The sequence below is a fragment of the Eleginops maclovinus genome, chromosome 2 (genome assembly GCF_036324505.1).
Source record: "Eleginops maclovinus isolate JMC-PN-2008 ecotype Puerto Natales chromosome 2, JC_Emac_rtc_rv5, whole genome shotgun sequence".
NCBI classification, from domain to species: Eukaryota; Metazoa; Chordata; class Actinopteri; order Perciformes; family Eleginopidae; genus Eleginops; species Eleginops maclovinus.
In genome coordinates, this window is record NC_086350.1 from 12,564,314 (window position 1) to 12,590,568 (window position 26,255).

The 26,255-nt window shown below is 40.0% G+C and overlaps 1 protein-coding gene across 1 annotated transcript in view; it reads left to right on the forward strand.

Moving 5' to 3' along the window:
• The first annotated feature begins 747 nt into the window (after positions 1 to 747).
• The window catches only part of sema4ba (sema domain, immunoglobulin domain (Ig), transmembrane domain (TM) and short cytoplasmic domain, (semaphorin) 4Ba), a 36,900-nt gene continuing 11,392 nt past the window's right edge, over positions 748 to 26,255 (forward strand). Inside the window, exons 1-2 of the mRNA XM_063907551.1 lie at positions 748 to 992; positions 16,030 to 16,438. Of these exons, the coding sequence (XP_063763621.1) occupies positions 16,321 to 16,438 (118 nt within the window). The 5' untranslated portion in view covers positions 748 to 992; positions 16,030 to 16,320. The remainder of the gene's footprint in view (positions 993 to 16,029; positions 16,439 to 26,255) is intronic.

Here is a 26,255-nt window from a genome sequence, read left to right on the forward strand (position 1 = left end):
ACAGTCTATGGTTCACACATATTATGTGATTTTATTCTAGCCTTGAGTTGAACTTTCAAGATGTTAAACTCCTCACAGACATTTAATACATAAAAAGTGGTTAATTGATGACTGTGATTTGGTATATAACATTTGATTGGTATTCCGGTAGCTTGAAGTTGTTGGTAATCACAATCATTAAAGGCAGTCTTTATATGGATGCAAGCAGCTGGCTGAGGCAAACATCTGCAGTCCATAATAAGGAAACAACGTGCTCTTAAGCTTTGTTCCATATGATTTGCACTTTTTTTCATTCAGTTCCTGCTTACATTATCAATTTAGTCACTTCATGGTATGTTGCAAAATGGTTCTGTTTAAGCTCAAAATGTTGGTGGTATTGATTTCCAAAAAGCGATCTGCAGTTTCCTGACCAGAAACAACAATAACACATTTAAAAGGTTGGTAAAAGCAAATAAAGCCCATTTTAAATGCTTTTTTCTCATACAAAGTCAATGTCTTTATTGCCTCCTGGCCATAAGCACTCTGTTGTATTTCCCTAATTGCAGTGTGTAAACTATTCCATAAACTGTAATAGTTCCACTGCTCCTAAAAAAAAAAGAGTAATAGTGAAACTTCCACAGTGTTGACTAAAGCCGAAAAATGTACCTCCCCTCTACTCACTCCCTCCCTCCCTCTCTCTCTGGCTGTGTGTGATGGGAGGAGCTCTCGTGTGTGCACGGCCAGAGGCAAGCTGTAGTATGACACAGTGTCAGCGAGAGTGTGGACCTGTGAACCAGCTGTCATCTACGTCGGCTTTAAACTCTGTCCGTTCTCTGGATTTTCTTCTGGCACTTCCTGGATCAATATTTGTCAGCTTAAGAAAACCTTTTCTTCTACATCTGAAGGAAGTTTTTTTTCCTCAGCTGAGTGGGTCTGAACCTAAGTGGTGCTGTTATAGAGACAACCCCTGTGTTCATTAACTGTGTGGTGCCGTGGCTTCATGAATCATTGATGTGAGTATACTGCAGTTCTGGTTACCTATTGAAATGTTGCCAGGATAACCCTATCATTTCCCTGTTTGAGAATTATATAAAAACCCTTTTATGACTAAGCCTGCGTGAGGTTTGTTGTTAGTTTCTCTCTTTAAAGGGAAAAGTGGGTGTGAGCAGACACGAAACAGCCCTCCACCCTCTCCAGTAGGTCTTTATCGCAAGGTGATAGCAGGGCAAAGGAGGTCATTAAAGACCCTGTGTGTGTGTGTGTGTGTGTGTGTGTGTGTGTGTGTGTGTGTGTGTGTGTGTGTGTGTGTGTGTGTGTGTGTGTGTGTGTGTGTGTGTGTGTGTGTGTGTGTGTGTGTGTGTGTGTGTGTGTGTGTGTGTGTGTGTGTGTGTGTGTGTGTGTTATCCTTGAATTTATGGGTGATTTTGTATGTGTAGGAGCTACCCTTGCATTAACAGATGTTTGTCTTGGACATTTTTTCTGTGGGAACACAGCTATTTACCTGGGTGTGATCGTATTTTAAGTCCTGCTGGAATATGTGTGAGCATCAAAGGGGATTGCTCCTAGTTTTTAAGCTGAGGCACAACTCATCATGAGTGAGCCTGTGACTGTGAGGGGGGCTCCTTTCACAGATACGAGTTAGTGAATGTGGCAGCCAGTGCATACACATCCTCTACCAGCCTGCAAACTTTGTGTGAACCCAGAGGAGTGAGGAAATCTGATAGGTGAGAATAGAAACATAAATATCAACACAAAGTCCTAATTGTCATGGTGCGTCAGGTTGTGATCCTTGAGAGTCAGCACAGGCACATAATCCAGGAGTTTTTTAGCGGTTTATGATGTGATGCTGCCAGTAAGACAGAAGCATCAGGTGTTATTGTGAAATTAAAATTTCTCACCCACACGCCGCCTGCTGATGTGGGAGGTAGTAAATTAATAGAAACCATAATGGAAAAGTTTGTTAAAAGTCAATGAGGTCAATTTAAGACTTTTTTTTAAACTGTTTTTGCTTACTTTTCAGTGTGCTTTGCCAACTACTCTCGATCTTTGTCCACAATGAAGCATTTGACAAAGCAAGTGCACGTATCACAAGAGTAAAATACTTTCCACCATTAATGTCTTTTTTTGCTTATATTTATTGATATATTATATATCAAGACCTAAATATATAATTGTTTATAATCTATGCAATTACATTTCAGGATGATTAAGCCACAAGATTCATATACAGTAGGTTGTAAATCATTAAGTCGGTTTACGTTGCACTTTGTTGCATTTTGCCTTTGTCAATACCCCAACTTTTCTACATCTGCCAATATTTGCAGGATTTGTGTTTCTTTATCCACTAAGGTCATTTAATGCACATATTGAAAATGCGCATGTAAAGGCAGGTGAATGGATTCCAACCTACAGACACTTATCCTAAAGTGATCATCAAACATTCAACACAACAAGACTAAATAGGAGCTTTCACACTTTTTTGAGAATGATTTTCCACAAGAGGGTGGAAAATAATCAGCCGCTCTATCTCATTTATGACAGAGAGAGGGTTTTTTTTCTGGCCTTGTATATGGAGATTCATCTGTCTGCTTTAAGAGAAAAGCCTGTCTGTGCTGACCTTGGCCTGCTGTTTTCTTTTCGTTTGATCCACAAAGAAAACAGCTGGCAGTTGCATTCTGGCTACCGGCAGCCTTGACAATGAACTGCCTGTATGATGCTGTCAGAATGGCTTTGGCTCGTTGGTAAAGCATGGTGCCTGTAATATCAATACCTCAAATCCAGCCTTCTTCACAAAAATATCTTTCATAACAGGGCGACAGTCACTGGCAGAAAAAGCCTGAGTATATCAGTGTTGCAGAGTTTAACTGGATCTGTGAAACATTCCTTTGCTGAGTGATCACTTATCTGATGCAGCGCTGTTCTTCATCAAGTCTGCTGAAACGAATACAAGCAAAAGGATAAAATGGTGCTTCTGTGTTGTAAAGCTGCTCAAAGCAGTGAGCAACCTGTTGCAGATGACTAAATCTGTTCAGAGCGGAAGAGACAAAGAAGAAATAAATCATACTGCGCCTTACTGTTTTATCACAGCTTAATCCCTTATGCTGGCCCCATATGCACATGTTTCCATTTTGTCAGCAGATCCCAAGGGCATTTTCTCTGCATTAGGCTACTCTGATCTTTCTTCTTCCTCTGTTTATATAGTCAGGTTCTCTTCAGGACTCTCCCTGTCATTGTGTGTGAAGAAATAAGTAGTATTCAAATATGTTTTGAATTTATTTTATGGGCCGTTTTTTTTTTCTCTTCAAATCGTGTCATACATGTTTAGATTTTGTGCCAATACACAAGTTCAAGCGAAGAGCGTTTGCAAATATAATATATCATTTATGTGACAAGTGTATAGTTGTTAGAGTTGGAGCTGATACTCGTACGTCTCTTGGGAAATTCCAGAAATGCATTCTTCAGCCCAAATATTGTGTGCTTTCTCGAAGATGAAAGCCATACTTATTGCAGTGCACAACATGAGCCAAATAAAACAGCTAGGCCTAAGGCATAGTGTAGTGTAGTCTCTGCTAATTACCCTGCAGAACATACAAATTATTCAGATAATGTAAACAAGGTTGTAGAAACCTGACACCATATTCAAATATATAAAAAGTAGTCAATTATTTGTAGAAAAGACATTTAAACAACCTGGTTTTTACCTAAAGCCATTTGTGATATATTTATTAAGCTCCATTGCTAATGTTTCACATCCTGTTTTTAAGTGGGATTTGGAGTTTTGTCATTATGTCAGCATGGTCAGAAAGAGACTGACCACAAGGTATTATCGCGGAGCTGTTCATCACATCACATGATTTTCAATTATCAGTAGTTCAACCTTGTGATCTTATCTGACAGTTTCTGTTTCTGCTAAGTATAATGAATAAGAAAAGGGTTAACAGTGTAGCTGAGGCAGAGGAGGGGTGGGCTTTAGAGTGGCCAGCCACTTGTAACCAAAGGTTAAATACAGGCCTTCAGGGAGTCCTATTACTGTGTACTCACTGATGGGAACTCTGCAAACATGCATTCTGGGAGCACAGCAGGCTTCTCTATTTTTTCCCAGTCCAACACTGTGTCACGATGTGGGAAATGACTGCGGACATGGAACGTGGCCAGATCTCTGTATTTCCTCCAGTGTCCCACAGGCCTTGAGATTAACCAGTATGAAACATGCATCAGAACACGTTGCATGCGTATGAAGCGCTCCGCGGCCTGGCCTTGTTCTTGCAGCGTCTTATTTTAACTGTACACAAGCCTGTGAAACTGCTTTGGCAAACCATGTGAGTATGTTTACACGTAGTATGTCAGTGTTTCTTATGTGTTGGTGTGAGAATTGCAAAGTTGTCTTTTCAGGGTGTGTTTCCATCACCCTTCACCTTGCACCTGTCTCTCTTGCATGTTTAATTATAAAGTTCTATTTCAATCCTCGTAGCTATGTGTACGTCTTACACGGGACTTAAGGGTCGACTTTAAAATTCCACACGCAGCTAACGCGCATCAGGTTGTTGGTAGTGGTCGGATACGTTTGTGTGCTTCCTGACATGAGTACGAGAGGTGGACTGATTAATGGGATCAGACTCCGAGCGAGCCTTGTTTAGCAGCCTGTCCCTCCCCCACTTCTGTGATTTGATATCTCTGAGCATTCCAGGTTGTGCCCTTTACTCTGCTAATGGTGCTGCTGACCCTTTCAGAAATTGCCTGCTTTAACTATCATCAAATACGTCTAATTGCCTCACTGTAAACAATATGAAATTCCGTTTGATATCAATATTTGCTAAAAAGTAACACACTTTTCACTCTTCTGACTTGCAGACAAAGTTTTTCTCCTGTAACCTTGGATACAAATAGTGATGGGTGCTCTTTCAATCAGGCATCCCTGCTGAAAGTTATGAATGGCAAATGTGCCGGGACGAGGAGCGATGCAGGTATTTAGTCATTTCATGCTCTGCTAAGATCTATAAATAGTACAAGGGGAGGTGAGCATGCACCTTTTATCCCACAAGTACAATCATTACTTTAATGGACTGAACATATTTAATGCAAAATGCTCTGGCCTCTGTTTTTTGCTTGGTGTCCCCCCCTTGTTGATGAAGCCCAGAGTTAGAATGCTACTATCGCCCCGATGTGAAAGAGTTTTATCAGATTTTTTTATGATAAAACAGGAAAGTCTGACTAGTGTTTTATGTGACACCGTATGGGTCTGTATACTTTATCTGAAGTGCATGTCAGAAGGTCAAACAACGTCTGAAACTCCCCCCTCCCCATACCTTTCTAGTAAGGGAGGCAGAATGCAAACATTTGTGTAACTTTATGAAACCAACAACCAAAACTCTTAACAATTAGCCAGTTGTGCGGGGAGTACAGGCTAAGCTGAGTTTTAACTTCAAGTCTGGTTATAAAGACAAGCTGTTTTTGTGTCATCCAAGTTTTTCTTTTTAGAACAACTTTCACTTTTGCCTTCAGATAAAAACCTACACACTATGTATGAGCTAACCCTAGCTTTGACAACACAGAGATTAGCACAGTAGCAGCAAAATGAAAAATGATTTCTTGTACAAATGGATCCCTGACACAGAAACGTAATGTTTTTCCTTCAATCCGTAATACCTATAGTCTAGGAGATGGAAATTGAGATAGAGGAAGGGGGCTAACTGTAACAGAGACCACAGGACAGCAGCAGACTAAAAGCTTCCTGTGGCAGGACGGGGGGAAGCCATAGCTGGCAGACAGGCTGGCTGGCAGGGCAGATGTTTTAGGTGAGAGGCACAGTAGATAGCACTGTCTGAATAATTCATCAGATGGGAGTGAAGATGTGATATATTAAGACACAGCACACAAGCCATCTTATGGCCTCTTTCAGCACTTTTTGTTCAGTGTGAGTGGCTGCAGGGCACAGATCCCCTCGATCTCCGCTTTCTTTCTGGCAGCTATCCACCAGAGCCCAGGCAGTAGAGGAGACAGTTATAGATGTGCTGGCTCTGGGTCCAGAGAGGCCTCCAGACATCTGGAGGGATGAAACTGTTCAGCATGCAGGTGCCGTTTAAGCTCACATGAACTAAGGCTGTTGATGCTTTTTCATCCCCAGTATGACTTCTGATGTGGTCAGTGGGTCTTACTGGGTTTGCTGACAGAGAGAGGATACATGCTTTCCGATAACCCAGAAAATATTATCCTGTCTGCCTGTACTTTGACAGGGAAAATGTGCTGTATATGAAATAATAATGTTTCTGTTTTTTTTCCACAAGTCTGTGGAGTGTTCAGCTTTTGGATTCAGAGCTGTCTGTTTCTCCTCATGTTTAGTTTGGGATATAATCAAAGGAAGTCTTATTTTTTCTGTCTCTGCTCGTGGGACAAATCACTGACCTTACATCTTATAGTTTATAAATATTTTGATCATCACTTGTCCCATTGTAACGCCAGAAGACCATGTTAGCTTCAGAGCAGCCTTTTGGGATAGTAGGAATTTAAGGAATAGTAAGAATTTATGAGAGACATTGGAAAGGAGATGTTTGCCAACATGATTTTAATGTTGTCTTCTTTTTTAAGGCTCATATAAATAACCATTATTGGGTCTTTGGCCTGTTCTTGTAAACAAGGAATATGTCTCACCCTTTGGGTTTTAAGATCATATTTATAAACTACTTCTAAATGTATAAAAGAAAGTTTAGTTTTTCAGTTTTTTTGCTAAATGATAGCCTCTTTCCTCTAAGAAAAAACATGCTTGACATGCATTGTGATATCACAGTGAAGAGGCTCAGCTTTCTAGTTCCATATCATTTCACCTCCATCTCTCCATGACATCAGCCCACCTGCACACATCCAGCTGGGAAGGCTGGGGCGTTATATAGACGTGTCAGCACTGTGGTTGCATCTCAAACACACGAGTGTGGGCTTTGCACTGCAAACAAAGCAGTACATGAACCTCAAGGGTCCTTTTGAATTCCTAAACACCTTTATATCCTAAGAAACTCTTGACTAACAATTTCGTAAGAACACAATCTCTTGTAATTCAATCTTATATACAGCTTCTTTCTTTAACATTTTACAATCTCCAGTGAACAGTGTTTAGAAAATCATGTGATATAGGATGTATAGCTGCAGCCAAGCACACTGAACTCTGTCATCTGATAGGTTGCTAATCCCCTTATTATGCTTGTCTGGTTAAATAGAACAGTCAGTCAACCATTAAATCATCCAGCCTTGGGATCAATGTGGGCCCCATAATTTTGCTGTGCACTAGGTCGTATACAGTGTGATTGAAAGGGGGAAATGGAAAAGGGCATGGGCAAAAATGTGAAGTATAAACACGTACAATTAGATCTGAACTGAGCAATGCCAGCTTGACAAATTTGCCCTTGAGTGACTGCATTAGCATGGTCTATAGAGGGATACCGTTGAGTGACAAGAGCTTGCCTCCCCCGTATAGTTTACCGCATATCGTGCCCTAGCAGGTCAAATCTGGTCGTCTTGGATGTTGGATGTCAATGATTGGAATTCACCCCAAATATCAGTGTGCTAAAGGATTCACAAGATGACTTGCATGACTGGGATACCAAGGCCTAAGTGACTCCTGAGGACGTGGATTGAGGAATGTGCAGCTCACTATTGATCTTTACTAAGTGAGGTCAGTGTGTGTGGGGGGGCAGCTGCCCCACTCTCAGACCCCACATAAAGGGGTCGGACTACCCCCACAAAGATTTTTAACGTGGTCAGAAAGAGAGGTCATATAAAGAAGATTTGTCTTTGGCTTGATATCGAATTTTTGAGGATTGTTGCTAGAAATGAGAAGTCGATGAAATAGTTACACCACAGGCATAAGAATGTGTCCGTGCTATATTTGTTGCCTGAGGATCCGTTCTTCATCATTTGTATATTCTATCTCATGAACTAAATTTAGAGAGTATCAGAAAAGCTAGTCTTTACATTGTAAAAATATTTTGAACATTTTCTTAATATGTTTAAAATGTATGAATGCCATCTGCAACCCTTAGAAGGATCCAATGTTACTACTGACTGTGATGTGATTGAAGAAAGAGACTCCTAATTCGAAGGCATGAGTTTATATAATTCAATGGAATTTCTGTAATATGCAATTAATCAAACCAAGTTACAGACATACCCATTAACATGTATTAATATGTTACTGAATACACAAGATTACAGTACAAATTTCACATTGCTCCCTGTTTTGCACTGTATCCTAGACTTGAGCCTGAGGCGTTGTAATTTAATAATAGCGTTTGCACATACCTGGATTAGCCTTTTTGACTGTACAGTAGTTGATTGAAGATTGGCCATGAACCTGATCACACCTGCTTGGATGAACACAACACTCTGGTGATCATTGATCCTTGTTTGTGATTTTCAGAGGGTAACATGCTTGAGTAGGTGGTAGTTGTGTTTGTGTCACCACTGCACACCAGCATTTGGGTGACATACTGTAATACATAGTGTATGTAATGCCTAAGGAAGGAAATACATTCATCACATTTGTTTTGGTGAGTAACACTGAATTTAAACTACTTTTTGTGCTTACTTACTCTTAATACACCTCCACATTGAGACTTGTGAAACTTTGAGTAGAGAGTCGCTTGCTGATTCCATTTTGAGGGCTAAAAAGTGCTTTTACAATAAAAAAACTCAAGTTGTGATTAAGGCGTGTCGTTGATGGGTATGTACAGAAGTGGACGTTCTGAGCCTTTTATCGGTCTCGCACAGTGTTGGATGTGTGCGGCTCTTTGCCCAATGGCCTATAGCCGGAGCTGCTGTCTAAGCCTCTAAGCTACTGGAATGCGTGCAGCTTCTTGCTGTGGACATCAAGGGAGAACAGCGACGCCGCTTTGTTTATGGCCTTTCATGGATGCCACACCAGCCTAATCAATTTCAAAGAGGATAAATATTTCAATGCATTGTTGGTGATTGAATAGTCCATGCATTAATGTGGGCAGCAAATTTTAATGCACACCATTATTAATTTCTGTGGGGGTTGACAATGCTCAATTGGCTTTTTTTCTTTGCTTTTCATTTGTATCCTACAGACCTTTTCAGCAAAATGTAGAACTAATGTGTTTTCTATTTGACTTATTTTCCTATTCCGAGTTTTACATGAAGATAAATAACACTTTAACATATTTTTAATTAAAAAAACAATCCATGTAGGTGTGTGCGATTGAGTTACCTATTATATCAAATAAAAAACAAAAGCAGGCGAGATAAAGCACCTTTGGTCCATGTTGTGTTATCAGCACTCGCCTTATCAGGGTCAATATTTCACTCCAGTAAATGTATGTAGAATTATATGGCAAACAAGTGGAGACATTTATAATGGGAGTGAGTGTTTCAACAGGCCTGACCTACTTACAGCAGCCAGGCCTCAAACAGCTCCTCACCTGTGTCTGGCAGACGCCACGACTCCTCGTAAAACACAGACCTACGATATCTTAAAAAGTGGTCCGAACAATATTGTACTGTTTTTATTGCATTATATTATATTATCTTTTATTCCTCTCATAAAATAGTTGCTTTTTACTGCGATGGATGCAACTGCGTATGGTCACACTGTCTTCAGCTAGTCCAAACTGCTGCACAAGCTACTCTCAACTGACTACTATATACTAGATGTGCGACACTAATCCCTCTGTTCAGATTTAGGTAATACTCACAGTAGCAGGACACCATGCCCATTTACAGCATGTGTATGAAATTGTCGTTATACAGCTGTTAGAAACTCAATTCATTGTAGAGTTTTTAAAACAGTCTTTGTTAAAAATAGTAACAACTTTACAATAACTAAACAAATTGTCACTGATATATATTTTAAATGTTATTCCTCCCTAAAGGACAGTGCAAATTTGGCAACCTTCTTTAACCTCTGAAAGCATTTGCTCCATGTGGGTAATGGAAAATGGAAGATCGGTCACATACTGTAATTTCATTGCAAAAGAGAATCATATGTTAATCTCATTATCACCCATTGTGAAACTAGTGTTAGTTTTCAACAGAAGACGTTGACATAAGAAAGCCTGCAAAAAGTCCCTCTGATCCTAATCGACAGCAACACATGTGAGATGGCAATTGTTTGTTCATGAGGTGATTTGGATTTTCCAGGCTCAGCTGAGAATGTGAGAGATTTAACCTGCATCAGGTGATGTTAGATTCAGCAAGTTTTGGAGCAACACATAGAGTTTATAATACTTTTACTTGGCAGGGGATTCACAAAATAATTAACAAGTCTTTGAGTAAAAGCTATAAATGGACTATGAAGACACAACCTTAAAAGTTGGACTCGTTTATCTTTGAAACACTGTTTTTAGTTATAAAAACCTTCTATAGTATTTAAAGATGAATCTCTGGCTATCTTTACAGAGCATATGTAATATTTCTTACAGTACAAATTGTTATTGTTGTACCAAAAAATACTGAAAACAGTTTTGGAGCAGCAGTGACCTGCATGATCCTTTGCTGCTTTAGCAAATGTCAGGATCTATTATGTAGTTCAGTAGAGAAGAAATTCTTTCTTTAAGAGATGAAGATTAGTTGCACATGCAGTTATTGATGTCAACATCAAACTCATTTCAACTTTTGACCACTGAACTTGTAGAATATTATGACAGTACATCAAAATACTACTGCTATACCATAATAATCTCAAAGGTGTAGGTGTTTTGTTTCCTCTGCTAAGGGTGTGACAACACTACAACAGACTGTAGAAAAGAAATAGGTCATTTCAGCAAGATCAACAGGGCAGGCTGCTTCATAGAAGTGGATCAGCTTACACTGGATTGTTGAAACTGAAAGAGAGCAGAGAGTGAGAAAAGTACAATTAACTGCCAGTTTCTCTTCAATCCCTCAGTGTTTACCCTGTTTGAGGGTTTATTAACGACAACACATGAACAGTTTTAATCCGGGTTTATGCCATGTGTAATGTGTTTGGACGGGGAGCTTTGGCTCGAGTGCCAGGAATAAAAGGGCACAAAGCCAAGACAGGCTAATGACTCTCACACAGGAGTACAGATCTCATTGAATCTATCATGTGTTAGTCGAGATTAGTGATTCTCAGGTGATTTCCATCTTCTTTTAAGTACTAATAAATACATTTTGAGTTTTGATGAGGTGAGGGAAAAGGTCTCTTTGCCCTTCCATTTGCTTCTCTGTCATCTTTTCCCCCTCTGAGTATTAAAGCACTTTCTGTCGCAGAGCCCCTGCTGCTCTTCTTTCACCCACTTCGGCCTTGATAGTGATAGCAGGCCCAACGACAGACCCTGCTCCGCTACTTTAAATTTCATCAGCAAGCTGCTTCTGCTGGCTCCACATCTGTTATGGAAATTTGCACTGAGGGGAAATGGAATGAAATGGAATATCATTTCAGATATTTTCACTTTTGAAATGGGTTTGATTTAGGCATTTGTAAAGGTTTCAAAGACAGAGGTGAAGAAATATGCTCATCAACTTTCACAGCCATATATTACCCTAATCTATCAATACATTCTTAGGGCCTGATAGCTCCGAAATTGGGATGTTTTAAGAAGTCAGCTCTTGTGATAGATTCACAACCTCTGACTGTGTGTCACAAGCCCCAGAGGAGAAGCAAGCTTGATGAATTTTACTCCCCTGAACTTTGAGTTCAAAATGTCCCCTATCTCTGTTCAATAGTTTAATAAGATTTTAATTAGGTAATTAAAAGTCTTTGGAATAGCATATGGTCATAATTACTGCTGTATGTTTTACTCAGGGATGAATGAGCCATTAATTACTCTTTGCTGGGTCTGGGGATTGGGCTTAAAATGGGTCGAGTAGGAAAGAGAGGGTATTTCTTCACACTTCACAGTCACTTCATCAGAAATACAGACCTCTGAAATTCCATTAACTGGGGAACCGGGCCGTGTTACACCAGCTATTCTTAAATCCATTACGTAGTTTGTGCGTAAAGTCCTTCCTAAGTTCTTCATAGCTACTACCCAGTATTAAACTGCCAAAATTAAATATGTTATAGTAAAGACTTTAGTATTAGGAAATTCTATGCTAGGAAACTAACTAAGTAGGAAGTCACTGATTGTCACATTCACTTTGACCCGATACTGTGATGGAAGTGCTGTAATGTCTTACTCATAGATGGGTATGTTTAGATCTGGATGAGTTGTTGAGATATAACCAGAGAGGCAGTAGAAACTGTGCAGAACAGTTTCCACACTGTACTCCCACACCACTCACCTGGTGAATCAGCCACTCTTTCCATATGTGCCGGCGTGCTCCACCATGTGAAGCCTCTCATGACAGATGATGTCCTCCACGTTGCACATCTGCTCCTTCACCTCCAAGAGCCCTTAAGCAGCGTGGAGGTGTCGAGTCAGGTTGAAGGCCACATCTGGGAGCATGGGACCTGAGTTGCTAGAGGTTGTGTTTGAGTGTGTGTGTTTACAGGTGGCTTCCTGAGATGATAGGCATGCCAAGAAGTCGTATTTATCCGTCAACACTTTTACAGTGAACAGGCTGTGTAGGGAATCCAGGGAGCCTTGACCCTTCCTCCTCTAGTCGGATGGCAAATGCTAATGTTGCTGCCACCTGTTACAGCAGCATACGCATGGCTGCTATTTATAATACCCACACAGTCTTATGAGCAGTACTGTCAATGGCCAGTCATTGCCATTCAGTCATATAAATGGATAGCTTACTGTGTACCAGGAGCTGGATTACAGGAAATGACTGATAAAGACTGCTGGGAATTCCCGGTTTGGTTAAATATAAAACGTATTTCCTCTTTGTTGACATACTGTACTCTACTGTGAAGACCCTTTACAGTGTTGAAAGTTTTATGGGTTTTTTTCTAATACAGGAAATGCTCATTACTTTTTAAAAGTTTTATAGAGTGAATTTTACTCTGCACTACATGTTGAACTGAGTTGAACTTAGTTTCATTGTTTTCATTTTGACAGAGTTGCCTATTCTATGGGACTGTCTTTCTTATTACAACCACATGTGATTCAGGTCTTTTGCTGTGTGGAAGTCACTACTTATTTCCCAACATAGTCTCTTACTTACTTCTCATTTAAATTTCTGTTCCACTCCTTACTTCATGAACTGTCAAAACTATTGCTGATACTTATATGGATGATGGCACATCCCATCTGTCAAAAAGTGACAACTTTTGTGCCACTTATTTCCCACCCAGAAGCTCAGTTTCAAACTTCCATTTCTACTAGGGAAGTCTTAATTTGTCAGCCCCACACACACCTCCTTTCCCCAGCTTGATAATTGAGTTAAGGGAAGCCCTGATTTGGAAGGATTATTGATACAATCATCAGTTATTACCCATCACTTACAGCAATATTTAGCTTTGCAAGCAATGGTGAGTGCCTTGTTATTGTCTTACCCATCAAGGAATGCTTTCATTATGTGTCATTTTCCTTCAATGATGAATTACGAGTTAATGCATGTAGTAAAATAGCATTCACTCAGTCTGGTCAAAGTCCCTGATCCTTTATTCTGTCCTCCCACTAATAAAACCAAACCTTTGCCTTTGATTCTCAATGTTTTATAATCTGTTATAAAAGTTTGATGTGCGCAATGATTATGTCAAGCCCATCCCATAAGGCAGATATGTATCTGGAGGGGATATAGAAAAGAGACCAGGGCAAGATTTAAGAGGAGATCATAGACAGAAGGATGGGAGAGTATCATCCAGAGCCAGAGCACAGTATCAGGTCTGTGTAGGGAGTGAAAGGGAGGATTCATTTTATGCATCATGCAGGAGAGAGCAGTGAAGTGCAGAGTTGCATATAGATTTCTGTGCTGTCAGAGGGGCCCTTGTTCTCTCACTCACGCTGAGTCGAGCTCTCTCTACGTACCTCAGATGGATTCGGCTTCATGCATGCAGGGCTCTTCTTCTGACTGTCACACAAACCCAGAATTAATGTTACCTTCACAAGTGGTGTCTCTCTTTCAATTGTTCCACACGATGGAGGTTAATGATGCTTAGCCGCCCTGCTTTTCCATCACATATTACAGTCCATTGACATGACTTCTCAGCTGCTGGCAGGGTGCATTGTCCCAAAGACTCCAGACAGAGTCCCATCCCGGAGTTAAAAAAGCAGAAGCTCATAACTTTGTCTGTTTTTGTCATCATGGTAATTAAGAATCATTGCCACGCTGCTGTAGGTGGGAATTCTTCAATGACCAGATATCCTTGATTATTTTTCCTTTTATAGCTTTTACTTTAACTTTGCACCCGTGGTACGAGAACTGATGGATTATGATGCATTAGCTCTATTTTTCTTTTAAGCAAACAGTCCGATCAGCCTATTTCCAACAACTTTACATTAAGGAAAAATACTTAGTTTTGTCCTCTGTTTAACTAACTTTTAAACCACCTTTTTGGAACGAAACCGACAGACTAAAGTATGCCTGAATTAATCATATTCAATTATTGTGTGTGTCTGTACTTCTGTAGAAATAACCCATCTTGTGTGTTGTTCTCTGGCCTTTATCATGGCCTTCCTGCTCTTTCAAATGTCATCTTCCCAGCTCAGATTTGGAGATGTCTGTGTTTGCAACAAGCATAAGACTGCTTATTGACTAAGAGTCAGAAGCCCCCTTGATAGAAACCAGAAATAGCCTCCCTTGCTATCTCTTGCTATTGATTGCAATACCTCACATGAAACTGAATCTCCCGCTGGTTGCATTTAATGAGGAGCTCCCTGTGGCAGCTGTAATGGAGCGTTTGCAGTTGTAAGTGGCATGTCCGTATTGAATTCCCCTTCATGCCTCACTACGTTCTGTTAATCAGCGTTATTGGTATAATGTTTGTCTTGTGGCTTTCTTCTCATGTTTTTCTTAAGAATTGCTTTAGACATTCTGGATAAGGGTTTGCTAGTGAAACCTTAAATGGCAAAGACAGCAAAAAATATTTAATTGTGGTGATCTGTATTGATTTGTAGAGTGTACAGCAAGACTATGTAAATATTTAACCAATATCCTTTGGCTTTGGACACTTATATCTCCATAAATTCCTCTCTGAACTGAAAGCAGGCAGAGCTAAAACTCTCTATGACCTGTAGGAATAAAAACACTTTACAGTGTCTGTGAGTATAATGTCCAAATACAATCTCACCATTAAGTAATTGTAACTAAAGTTCAACTAAGGAGAACCGTGGGCGAGAAACTCTAAACTATAATTCCTGTAATATGAGTTTTTACAGGGGAGTCACCCCTTGTCATTGTTTTGCAAGCTTTAACAAAGATTTATCAATGAATCTCTCCTTTCTGTTCTCTCCTGTGCATTGCACAATAGAGCAGGTCAGAGCAGTTCAGATATAGAGAGCTGGGAGTGTTGGGTTGTTTGGTAATGTAGCTGTCACTATTAAATGAACCTGACCTGAGCATTGTGCTCAAACACGTCACCTATCAAAGCTCACTCATGTAGTATTCTGTTAATGATCACTACACTGATAACTGTTGCTCAATACTCTCAACAGAAACAAAAGCAAAACCTCTGATCAGTGTGATCAGAGGTCATCTTCCTCCCAACACATGAAGTACATTTGATTGTGTCCTAATACTAATTTTCAAGTGAAATGTTGCCTTAATTTTTTTGTTGTCAAGCTAGAGACTTTGCCCTGTGTCAATAGCATGTTTTTAAAGAAGTGCTCGTGTCATCCCATCGCAGCTGTTATTGTACAGGTTGGTGTGTTACATACACTCATTACAGATAACCACAGTTGCAACTAACAATACTTTTAGTTATTGATCCGCATTCATGTTTTTTGAGGGTTTTTTTATGGAATGTGAAAACAATTGGGGGAAAAAAACACAATGTTTCTTAATTTCTCAAAAGTGACATCCTCAATGTTTTCAAAGCTTGTTTGAAACGCGCTGTTGCATACGACAGTGAAAGCAACTAAATAAAAAATGGTCTTAATAACTAAAATCACATTATCCACCTGTCCTTCCACTTTATTAAAGAGGTAGGTGCTTATACATATCACTAAACGGAATGTTCTTTCTTCTTATTCACAGATCTCAACTGAGACCCGGCGGTGCTACGTATGCATGGAGGCTGATCGGTGGAGACTTTCCGTGTTGTTCTGAGGTCACAGATTGGTATTATAAACCAACATCAGCTTCTGCAGGCCCAAAAGAGTGCCCTGACTCTTATCACAGTGCACAGGCTTTGAATTGAAGGAGCCTGGAGCTACAGGAAAAGAGAGAGAGAGAAAATAAACACAGCTTTTAAAAAGACGCTCTTCATGTATTCCCCAAAAACCTGAAAGGCAAATACTGAAAGTTGGCTGGCGGTCCTGAGGAGGCATGTGGACAATGAGCATGGCTTGGCTCTGTCTCCCAGCCTACACTGTCCTCCTTGTTGGTTGCTTTCATACAGCTGTCACGGAAAGTGATGTCACTCCACGCCTCGCCTTCTCCTACAGTAAGTTTTATTATAGAATTACAGAAATAATCCAGTAAGGGTGATATGAGCTTTAAGGGTGCCTGGGGCTCCAGTTTAGGCTTTTAAAGATCATTCCTCCATGAACAGTAGCACTTGGTAAACTTGATTTTTCTTGAGCTCTTTGGTTAAGCTTCACTGAATCAAAACAGGTCAAAGGTAAAACTTTACACAACTGCATAATCTGGGAATTTGTATATCACACGAACAGTCCAAAGAAATAGCAGCTATTGAGTAGTTCAGGATTATAAAATAGTATACCTTTTCTACTCTAACATCCTGCCTACTGGACTGATTATGTAATTCCCAGTGGTGACCCTGTTCATTTAGTCAGTTCAGTGAAACGAATCAATACACTTCATATGTGTCCATTGAAAGAGCTAGACGGATTTAGGTGAAATGGTGTTTGTCTACACCATAATGACTTAAAATCCATGTAAATCCGGAGTGGCTCTGTCGAGTACCTACAGGTCAGACATAATTACAAAATGAACAGAACTATTGTGCCCAGACTTAGTGAGGGCAGTCTGACAAGCACTGTGAGTTGTTTCTCTTGTATAGCCTAATCTGTATTCATGTTTTTGCTTGCAAAATTTCATACCCTCCATCCATCCAAAACATTTAAAATATAAGTGTTCATTTTTCTCCCTCACAATATGTTGGGGATATTGTTAAATTAGGCTTCTGGGCTGGTTTTCTGTGCATCCGGATGTTCTGTGCTCACTTCGTAGATGGTGCCATGGCCCCTAGTGCCAATAAATTATTTTTATCATTACTGAAATGATGTACCAATGTCTTGGCGATGACAAGTTGGATTTAAACGTGAATTGTGCTTGAGTATGCCAATAGAAAAATTAAACAATATGATGGATTATGAGATCAATGCCGGCTTTCAATGATTAAATTGCGTTTAGTGACTCACGTTCAGGCATCATTAGAGTCTTAATGTCAGGGAGGATTGCGTTGATTGATCTCTCTTACTAATCTATTATAGACATGGATAACATTTTCAGTATGGGGCTAATTTTGAGCCAGGCAAGCTTTCAAGTAGGTCATCCATCTTGCCTGTCTCAGCCTGTGCATTCCCTCATGTTGGACCTCTATACCAACAGGTAATCTCTCTCACCTGCCAGCTTCAACAAAGCCCGCAGCCCGGGCCCTGGCGGAGCGTTTCTCAACAACACACCATCAATCACTCACTGAAAAGAAGTTTCACATTCACACTTCTCCCTGTTTTGATGGAAAGATTTGCTTTTAGGGTGTGTAGCCAATGTTAACACCCTCATAAAACGTGCAAAACCCCTTTGTCAGAAGCCTAGTATAGTAGACGGTATAGATGTGCTATTGATTTAGTATAGTTGAAGCTAAGCAAGGAAGGAGCGAACCATCAGCGTGTTGTAATAGCATTTGTGTCGCTGTAACGTTAACCACATTGATAAGCTTTGACCTTTCCATGGGGGGATCATTGAGGAAATAACACAGCTTTAACAACAGAGGTAGTTACAAGCCAGGGAGTGATTTTATCAGGTAATCTGACCTGGTCTTTACACGGTTAAGGGCTCATAGGCACTTTGAATGAGTTCGCAGTACTATAACATTCAATCTGATTTTTTACTGAAGTAAAGGTAAGATACTTCACTATGAAAATACTCCACTACAAGTAAAAAGTATGGAAGTATTATCAGCAAAATGTGTTTGTATATGTATTTTCATCATATGTTTGTCAGGTTGCTGTACTGAGAGAACAGGGACATTTCATGAGCTCCAAAAACCTACTTGTGTTTTCAGTTTTGTGACAATGCTTTTCCCAGGTGGTCAAAGATGTTTTTTAAATAGTTTCCTAAGAAGTAGTAACATATTCTCAACCCAAAGCATAAGGGAGCACTTCCTCCTTCAAAACTAAAGCTACTTAAGCAAATATTGTGGAAAGGGAAGTAAAACATTTTCCTCTGAAATATAGTGGACTCGAAGCATAACGCATGTACAAGTAAGTACAAGTAACTTCTATTTATGCTTAAGTGCAGTAGTGAAGTAAGTACTTGGCACATTCCACCTCTGTACTAGCTGCCCGTATATTAAATCTGGGAATTATATCTTAAAGCGTGAACTCCCTGTCAGACTTTTTAAAGACCAGTTTTTAGGTTTCACATTGTGATGCAAGGATAGAACAAGCTTCATCCTGCTGATGAAGGTAAGCTGGGCCTGTTGGTAGAAGATGTCTTTCTGTTTTAATGGCAGTTCTGCTACACTGCATTTTCCAGCCTCCCTCAGAAGGGCTTTGTCACATTGTGTTTACTGTATCAAAGCAAAATGCAGAGCTGCTGGCCTCAGGGATCTGAACTTTTATACGGGAGAATCCGCCTGGTCCCGTCATGGTTTCTGGTCATCTGTCCTCTCTGGATGCCAGTTAGCTTGACGGTTTGCATGCCCCAGTAGTGTAAGCGGGCGGGAGCGGCTTAACTGCTTCTCATCCTGCAACACTTCTCCCGGCTTCTCCTTTGCTCTCTGTGTCCCCTGGTCCCCGCCTCTGCCTTAATGAAGAGGGTAATCTGCCATGAATAATGAATGGGGATTTGTATGTGTTATGGTGTGAACACTTGTCTGGTTCTCATTATGCGCCTATCAGGACGGACCATGGGTTCAGGGAGTCGAGTCTGCATCTGGTTTTCTCTCCGCTTTTGTTCCAGTCTTTAATGCAGACCATGCTGAATGGCTTTGTGTGTTGGAACACCATTTAAAGGCACACCTATAAGCCGTTTATGTGCAGCCTGTTGATCCGTGCAGCTCTCTGTTAAACATCATGCCTAAGGACAGTCCTGCTTTAATTTTGTTTACAGGCTATATTCAAAGCTATAATAGAAGCAAAGCATATTTAATTATTAAAAGGACTTCATGACCGGTCCAGACAAAACCACTCTCGAGTAATTCAAAATGACAGCAGTGTCAAGATAACAGCTTCTCAAAATTGTAGCCACATAGCTGAACAGCAGTTCTTGATGGTGAGAATGCATCAACACACTTCACTTCATTGTCACAGGAAATGCTGTTTTATGACCTGTTTGTTTTTTAAGGTTTTGCCAAATTGAACAATATAGTTGAGTATAGTGGCAAAAGGCAGGGACTTATCCAGATTCAACAGAGACCAAACAATACAAATTACTACAACAATAAGGTTAATGATCTATTTAGTAGATTAGTCCTTCCAGGTAATAATGTAAAGAAAACTTGTAACCTGTAAAATAAAATATTCAAGTAAATATCTCTTGGTTTTAGATCACTAATCAGTCAATACATGCAATTTTAAAGGTGTCGCCAAGAGCTTTGAGAAATTGTGAGGTCTTTCTAGTCTAGACAAAACAATTCATCAATGATTGGTTCAAAGCAAAATATTGGTAGTTTTGTAGCCATGGTACGTTGCCCACTGGCAAACGGCTTATTAAAAGTATTTCAATGAAAATGATGAACAGTTATCCTTTAATTTACCAATCAATTATTAAACCGTTCATTTTGCTACAAAACTGTGTTGATTGCATTTCAACAAGACAGCTGTTCCTGTTTTATGGATCCCACCTGTTTGACAGTAATAGTAAATGTTCTATTTATATTCAAACATGCAGTAGTAAATTCAACAGGTTAATATTGTTCAACGCCCTACCCTGTATTTGAAATAACCTCTAATGCACTTTACTGCATCTCAGTGATGGTTTTCAATCCATCATGAAATAATGCAGAAAATGTAAGACACCTATCATGTCTAAGCCTCCAGGGAGTGGGGCGTATATCAAACCTTGTAACTCTCACTGCACGCATATTTTCAAGGTGTTGCGAGGACACCCCGACTGTCTCACCTCCTACTGTAGATACACAGCATGGAGTCAGGTCAGTCAGGAGTGCTGCTGTACAGACAGTAACAAGTTGTGACCTCTTGTACAATCTCTTTGTTCTTGATGCTCCAGCCTTGTTTAGACGAGAAGGTTCATAGTGAGTTCCTGATAAACCCACAGCTGCTTTAAATTATTGTGGTTAATCCAGGGTCAGCTTGTGTTGCTCCCTGACCGTAAGATTGTGTAGAGTGTCAACCTCCTTCATGGGAAAATGGTCCTTTAGAGCCGAGGTGCAGCCCTCTTTTACAAACCAACAGTTTAATAGATTTGGAGGAATGTGTTTTAACACTTAATTAGTTACTATCCCCCTCAATAATGTGCAGCTCCAGAGCCTGTTATAGCTCATCCCTGCTGTGTGGACACGTAATGCACATACTTTATCTCCACTCTTTACAATTTCCTAGGCATTTACAGTATGTGCACGATTTACAATATGACTTTCCAGCCTCTTGTTTCCTGAAGCTGTGTTCAAAATTGCCACCAATCTCAGCATCAGCATGGTGCAATGGAGACAATATCCTGCTAACAAGATGCAGCCCCACCAGTTACCAATACAAACAGCAGGCTCACAGCTTGCCTAATGAATCTCCTGGTGAATTGACCCTCATGGCTTGTTGTCTTAATGCCTTCCAGATGCTTCAGTCTCTGTCCTTCAGCTTCCCAGATTTACTCTCCCACACAATTACCCATTCAGCAGCAGCTCTTAATAGCTATAGTTTAAAAAGACTTGGGATAATTGAGTGAATGCTCCGGTCTGGCCTGTTTTCTGTCTTGATGTCACCAGAGAAAGCAACATGAGTTCTGGCGCTGATCTGACGCCCACCCAGTGGGATTCATTCGCCTTCATTGCAGAGGGTCGTAATCCCTTCTTCTGAAAGCAACTGGATTATAAGGGCTCATCTTTTCTATGTCGAAAGTCCTTGAAAAAGTACAGTAGGTAGATAAAGACACAAGAGGAGTGTCCCTGGTGTCACTTCACTCTGACTGTCCAGGTTCTTTCGTACAGCAATAAAGTATCATTTCTTTCTTAATACTTTACTCTCTCAAGTTTACTCTAATTTTGAGTTATCCCATGTCATCTAATAATCCTCACTTCCTTTTATCAACATTATCTCTTGAAGTACTTTTTCCTGTTATTTATATATAAGATCTGTATGGATACATTTCTGAAGCTCTTCCTTTAATTCATGAGGAACAGTTTTCCCTAAAGGAATACCCAGCGACTATGTGGGAATAATTTACCCACAAATGTATGTATATCAAGTACTCACTTCATTTTACCATGAATTCTAGTGTTTTTTTGCATGCCCAAAAAAAAGAAGTCCTTCATCAGTTTATGATCTTCCCTGCCGGCAATCTTCCTATAATCCTATAGATGGAAATGTGGGTCATGTTTATGGTCAGACGACTGGAAATGGGGCATCTAACGTCTCTTAAAGATGACACATCATGAGTCTATTGCAGGCTCTTGATCCCAATAAAAAGGGGCGGTCATTTATTCCAGGTCATCTACTTTATTCAGTTATGTGGAGAGTTTGTTACAGAGTCATTTGCCTCTTCTACAGGACATTTGTTTGTGACAGTGTTTTCTTCTAGTTTTGCAGAAAGCAAACAAAACCAGGTGCTTTAAATGAGGTATGGCAGTTGTCTGAACTCCTAAACATACAGCTGTACAAGCTGATAAATCCCCTCTTAAGGGGGTTACTGATTTAATCAGTCTGTTCTAGTTGCCCTACAAAAGAAGGCACTTAGATCTCTGTCACCAAAGAACAAATTACTCCACAGTTCCCCTCTAGAGGGATGTTCCACGCTTTTAATTATCCTTCTACTTTTTTTGGACACAGAGCGATCAGGAAATCAGCTGTAAAAATGTAGAAGGATTCCTTTAAGCCCAATGTAATTAATTTCCCCCTTAATAGATTAGCAAGCCAGTCCGGGCAAGTATTCCAATCCATTTAGCAGTATCATTTGCAAAAATGACTCTAATTACATAATAATGGCAATGATCTCCTATTGCTTACGGCTGCCAGAGGTTGAACCACTTAGTATGCTGTTTGTGTTCACTTCTAAAAAGGGTTCACAGGAGTGCTCTGAACCAGACAAAGCTGGTCTGTCTGGATCAGAGGTCTAGAAGGGTAAAACATCGAGGTGTAAAGTCCTCCAGCTCTGCCTGCTGGTCCCCTCTTTGTGAGGTGTAAACAGAGGATCCTTTACCTGCTTAACCTTTGACATGCGTTTCAACATCAGTCAGGCAGAGACAGCAGAGTGAACAGGAGTTTAGTTTTTCATTGTTTATGCAAAGGTTACTTAATGTGAGTGAAGCTTGAACCATTATTCACTTGCCTTTAGTCCAAAGTAAAATTTCAGCTATTTGTTTTTATTTATAATAGTATTTTTACACATTCATGTAGATAATGGCAATTGTACACACTGATGTTTTGAGATATCCACCTCTGAAAGTTGTTGGACATCCCAAATGAAATGGAGGTGAATAAAATGTTATCTATAGTGTTAGGTAGGATTAGACATTACTCTTGAACGGTTAGTAATCACTTTCCAGAAAATATGTCACAGATAATCTTGACAAATTACAGACCTGGGAGTTTTTTCTGTTTTAAAGAAGTGCCTGTGAAAAATGTAGACAGCAAGGTCTGCGGATTATCTTTGTTATTTGAAGGTTATGATCCTGTCTAGTTTTCCAAGTGTAGGGTTAAGGAAAGTACACATTTTTCTTCAAAAAATGTTATTCAATAATAGGTTACTTTAACCTCGTGGCACCAATTCTCAGTTATCAATTTCTTACTATGTTTTGTCTATCTGTCTGTTTACCCCTTTGTAGTTTGGGTCTCATGTGACAAAGCAAGTAAAGTAAATTAGTTGTTTTTCCACAATTAACAAAGTTGCTTACACAGAACTCATATCCTCTATGGTTATTGTGAAAAGGCTCATGGCATCCTGAAGCAGTGAACATCTCTCAAACTTTTCCCAAATCCTCCATTACAAGACAAAAAGCAAGATGTACAAGATGGTCTCACAAAGCAAAGATGACCTACTGTGTAGTGTTGCTGTATGTTGCCTCTCCTCAGGAGTTGACCTGATGGTCGCTTGGCTGCCCTCCCTGACACCCTGTCTCTGTGGCTGCAGTAGATACCAGCTGCTCCTCCTCTTTTAAGTGCTTCCTCTGAAACGTCCTGTCTGGTTCTGCTTGTTTTCTGAAACACCACAACATTTCTAGGGCTGCATTGTCATGAATTGGCCCCTCAGGAATCAACCTCAGACAGCCCAACAACAATAGCGGGGTTTCTTCAGAGACTGTGGCATTCGTGGAGAGGAGGGTAGAAGAAGTTCACCAAGGATACACTCATTAGGTTGTGATGTTCTATCGTTAGCAGTCTGCACGCTGTTCGACCTCGTGCAGTTATTCTATCTGGGTTTCGTGGTTTAGGGACTGTATGCTTTCAGCTTATGTTGCTGCCTCAGGTGTTCATAGTGTCTATAAGTCTATTCAAAGACAAGAGAAATCCCCCTTATCACAAACTCTTATCCAGTTTGGGAACATTTTTTGAAAAATTCCCCAGTGAATCAAGTGAATGTTTGACATATTTGCTTGATGCTTACCTTTACAGATAATCTCTTCTGATGTGTTCCAAGTCAACATAGAATGCTGTACTATTGCCATGAATTACCTCAAATCACAGTAAGTCAAAAGTGAATATTGTAAAATGTTGAAGGAGCCAGTCTGCCTGTGCTAAACTTCCCATAATGAATTCTCATGGTATCTCCAAAATGAGTAGGACAAGCTTACTGAAGGCTTCTTTCTTAATCATAGCATACCGAGACTATAACATATTGATTAGAGCAGCTTTAAACCTCTTGCTGCAATTTGACTCAAGGCTGACCATTTCCTTCTTCAAGCATACCTTTTTATTGATAGAGAACACAGGCGAAACACGATGTTAAATATACTGATCTGACAAGAGTAGATTAATGTTTTCCTGAAATTGTGAATGGAAAGCTTTGTGTGGTTACAAAACCCCTCCTGATCTCTTAAATGATACAAAATTAGAGGCCCTATTGTTTTCCTTCGTCAGCTGTGGTCGCTAAGTATGACGGTGGTGATCTGACTCCAGAGAATATTTGTGTAGATATCCACCTCTGAGAAAATCCCTCAAAGCTTTTGTTTTGGTTCTGGATTTGGTATGTGTCCCTCTTTCTGTAAATCACCTTTAAACTTCTCAAGACTCAATGAGGAGGGAAAAATGAGAGGGGGGAGTGCTACCATCCCCCCACTTACCCTGTGATGATGGTGAAAAGGAGAAAGAGTGGGTCTATGTACAGTACCTAGAGCAGAGCCTCTTGTGGTTTTACAGACTGATTTAACTACACTTTGGATCTCTGTTGCCAAGGTGATGGACTGCTATTAACGTGATGTTTTCCCGAGGGAGAGGAAGTCTCAGCCTCCTGTTCCTCCTGCTGAGGTTACACCAGGTCACACGTACTACAGGGTACAGACGACATAATGTGCTTATTACCAGGTTGATTTAATGACACCTTACTCTATCTGGACCAGTTCTATGCCAGGAAGTGCCATAATTGAAGTTACCACCAACGTAGTGGTTTAATCCAGTATGAATCTGCCAAGCCTGTGGTTCTTTTAGTCTTTAAAAGGGAATATTCTTCTCACAAAAGTAAAACGTACTTTGCCTTTATTTAATAATGTGATATGTTTCTGTTGACTTGCAGTTTGGAAGAACAACGGGTTTTATGTATATGATACAAAAATGATTTTGGGAAAGTTTGAAACAGGAGAGGGTGATGTGGGGGGTTTTTGTGTTGAGGGGAAGCTGGTTCTGATTGTGCTTGGAAAATAGAGGAAGGGATTTTTTATTTTATTATGTTAGGCTCTATTGTTCCAATAGGATATTGTGGTATGACTATGGGTATCTTCTTTTTACTATCTTAAATGACATGTGCATAGCTGTATTTAATTAGTAAAGATGGAATCATTAAACATTATTTTACTTTCACATTTTTGGGAGGGGTTTGTTGTTGTTTATTCTAACCCAGGGCAGGGGTCAAGAAAATATTATGAACTCTGGGGAGAGATTTCACCCTTTTCTTTTTTCCTTTTTCTTTTCTAAAACTGAAACAAATTGTTCAGCTCGCTCGCCATCTCAGTCATTTGTGTACATTCTCTCAGACCAGTACAGTAAATTATATATAAAATCACCTCAGACAACGTTCCTCTATAAACATGAAATCAGATAATTAAAAAGAACAAATATTAGCGGAACTTCCTCAATAAAATGAATGTAGGTCTGTTATTTTCAAGCTCCTGTAATAGAGCTTCAGTGGCTTTAAGTTTCCATCAGCTTGCTGCTTCTGTTTATGCTGGCACGCAATTAAGGCAAGTTGTTCAAGCTGGGCCCGCAGTGAGAGCCTCAGGCTGCTGCAAATCTGAGATACACATGGGCCTTTAAAGCAGTGATTAGGAGGGTAGATGATTTAACCCTTGGCTGCAGTGTTAATGTGGTCAGAGCAAATCATTTACTTACTGTACTGAAACGTTGGGAGATTTATTTTCATGTTCTATCGTACTTGTCTCTTTCTAATGAGGAGCTGACAGGAGTTAGACTTTAACGTTACACACACACACACACACACACACACACACACACACACACACACACACACACACACACACACACACACACACACACACACACACACACACACACACACACACACACACACAGGATCACAGGCATCTGGATTTGATTTTCTAGTTTTTGGGGGATATATTGCATTCTACATGAGACCCAAATCCTTAGCTGTGCGGTAGATCTCCTGTTGGAGGTATAAAGTCCAGTAACGATGTGAGTAATGAAACAGACTGAAATTACCTTAGTGTTTAT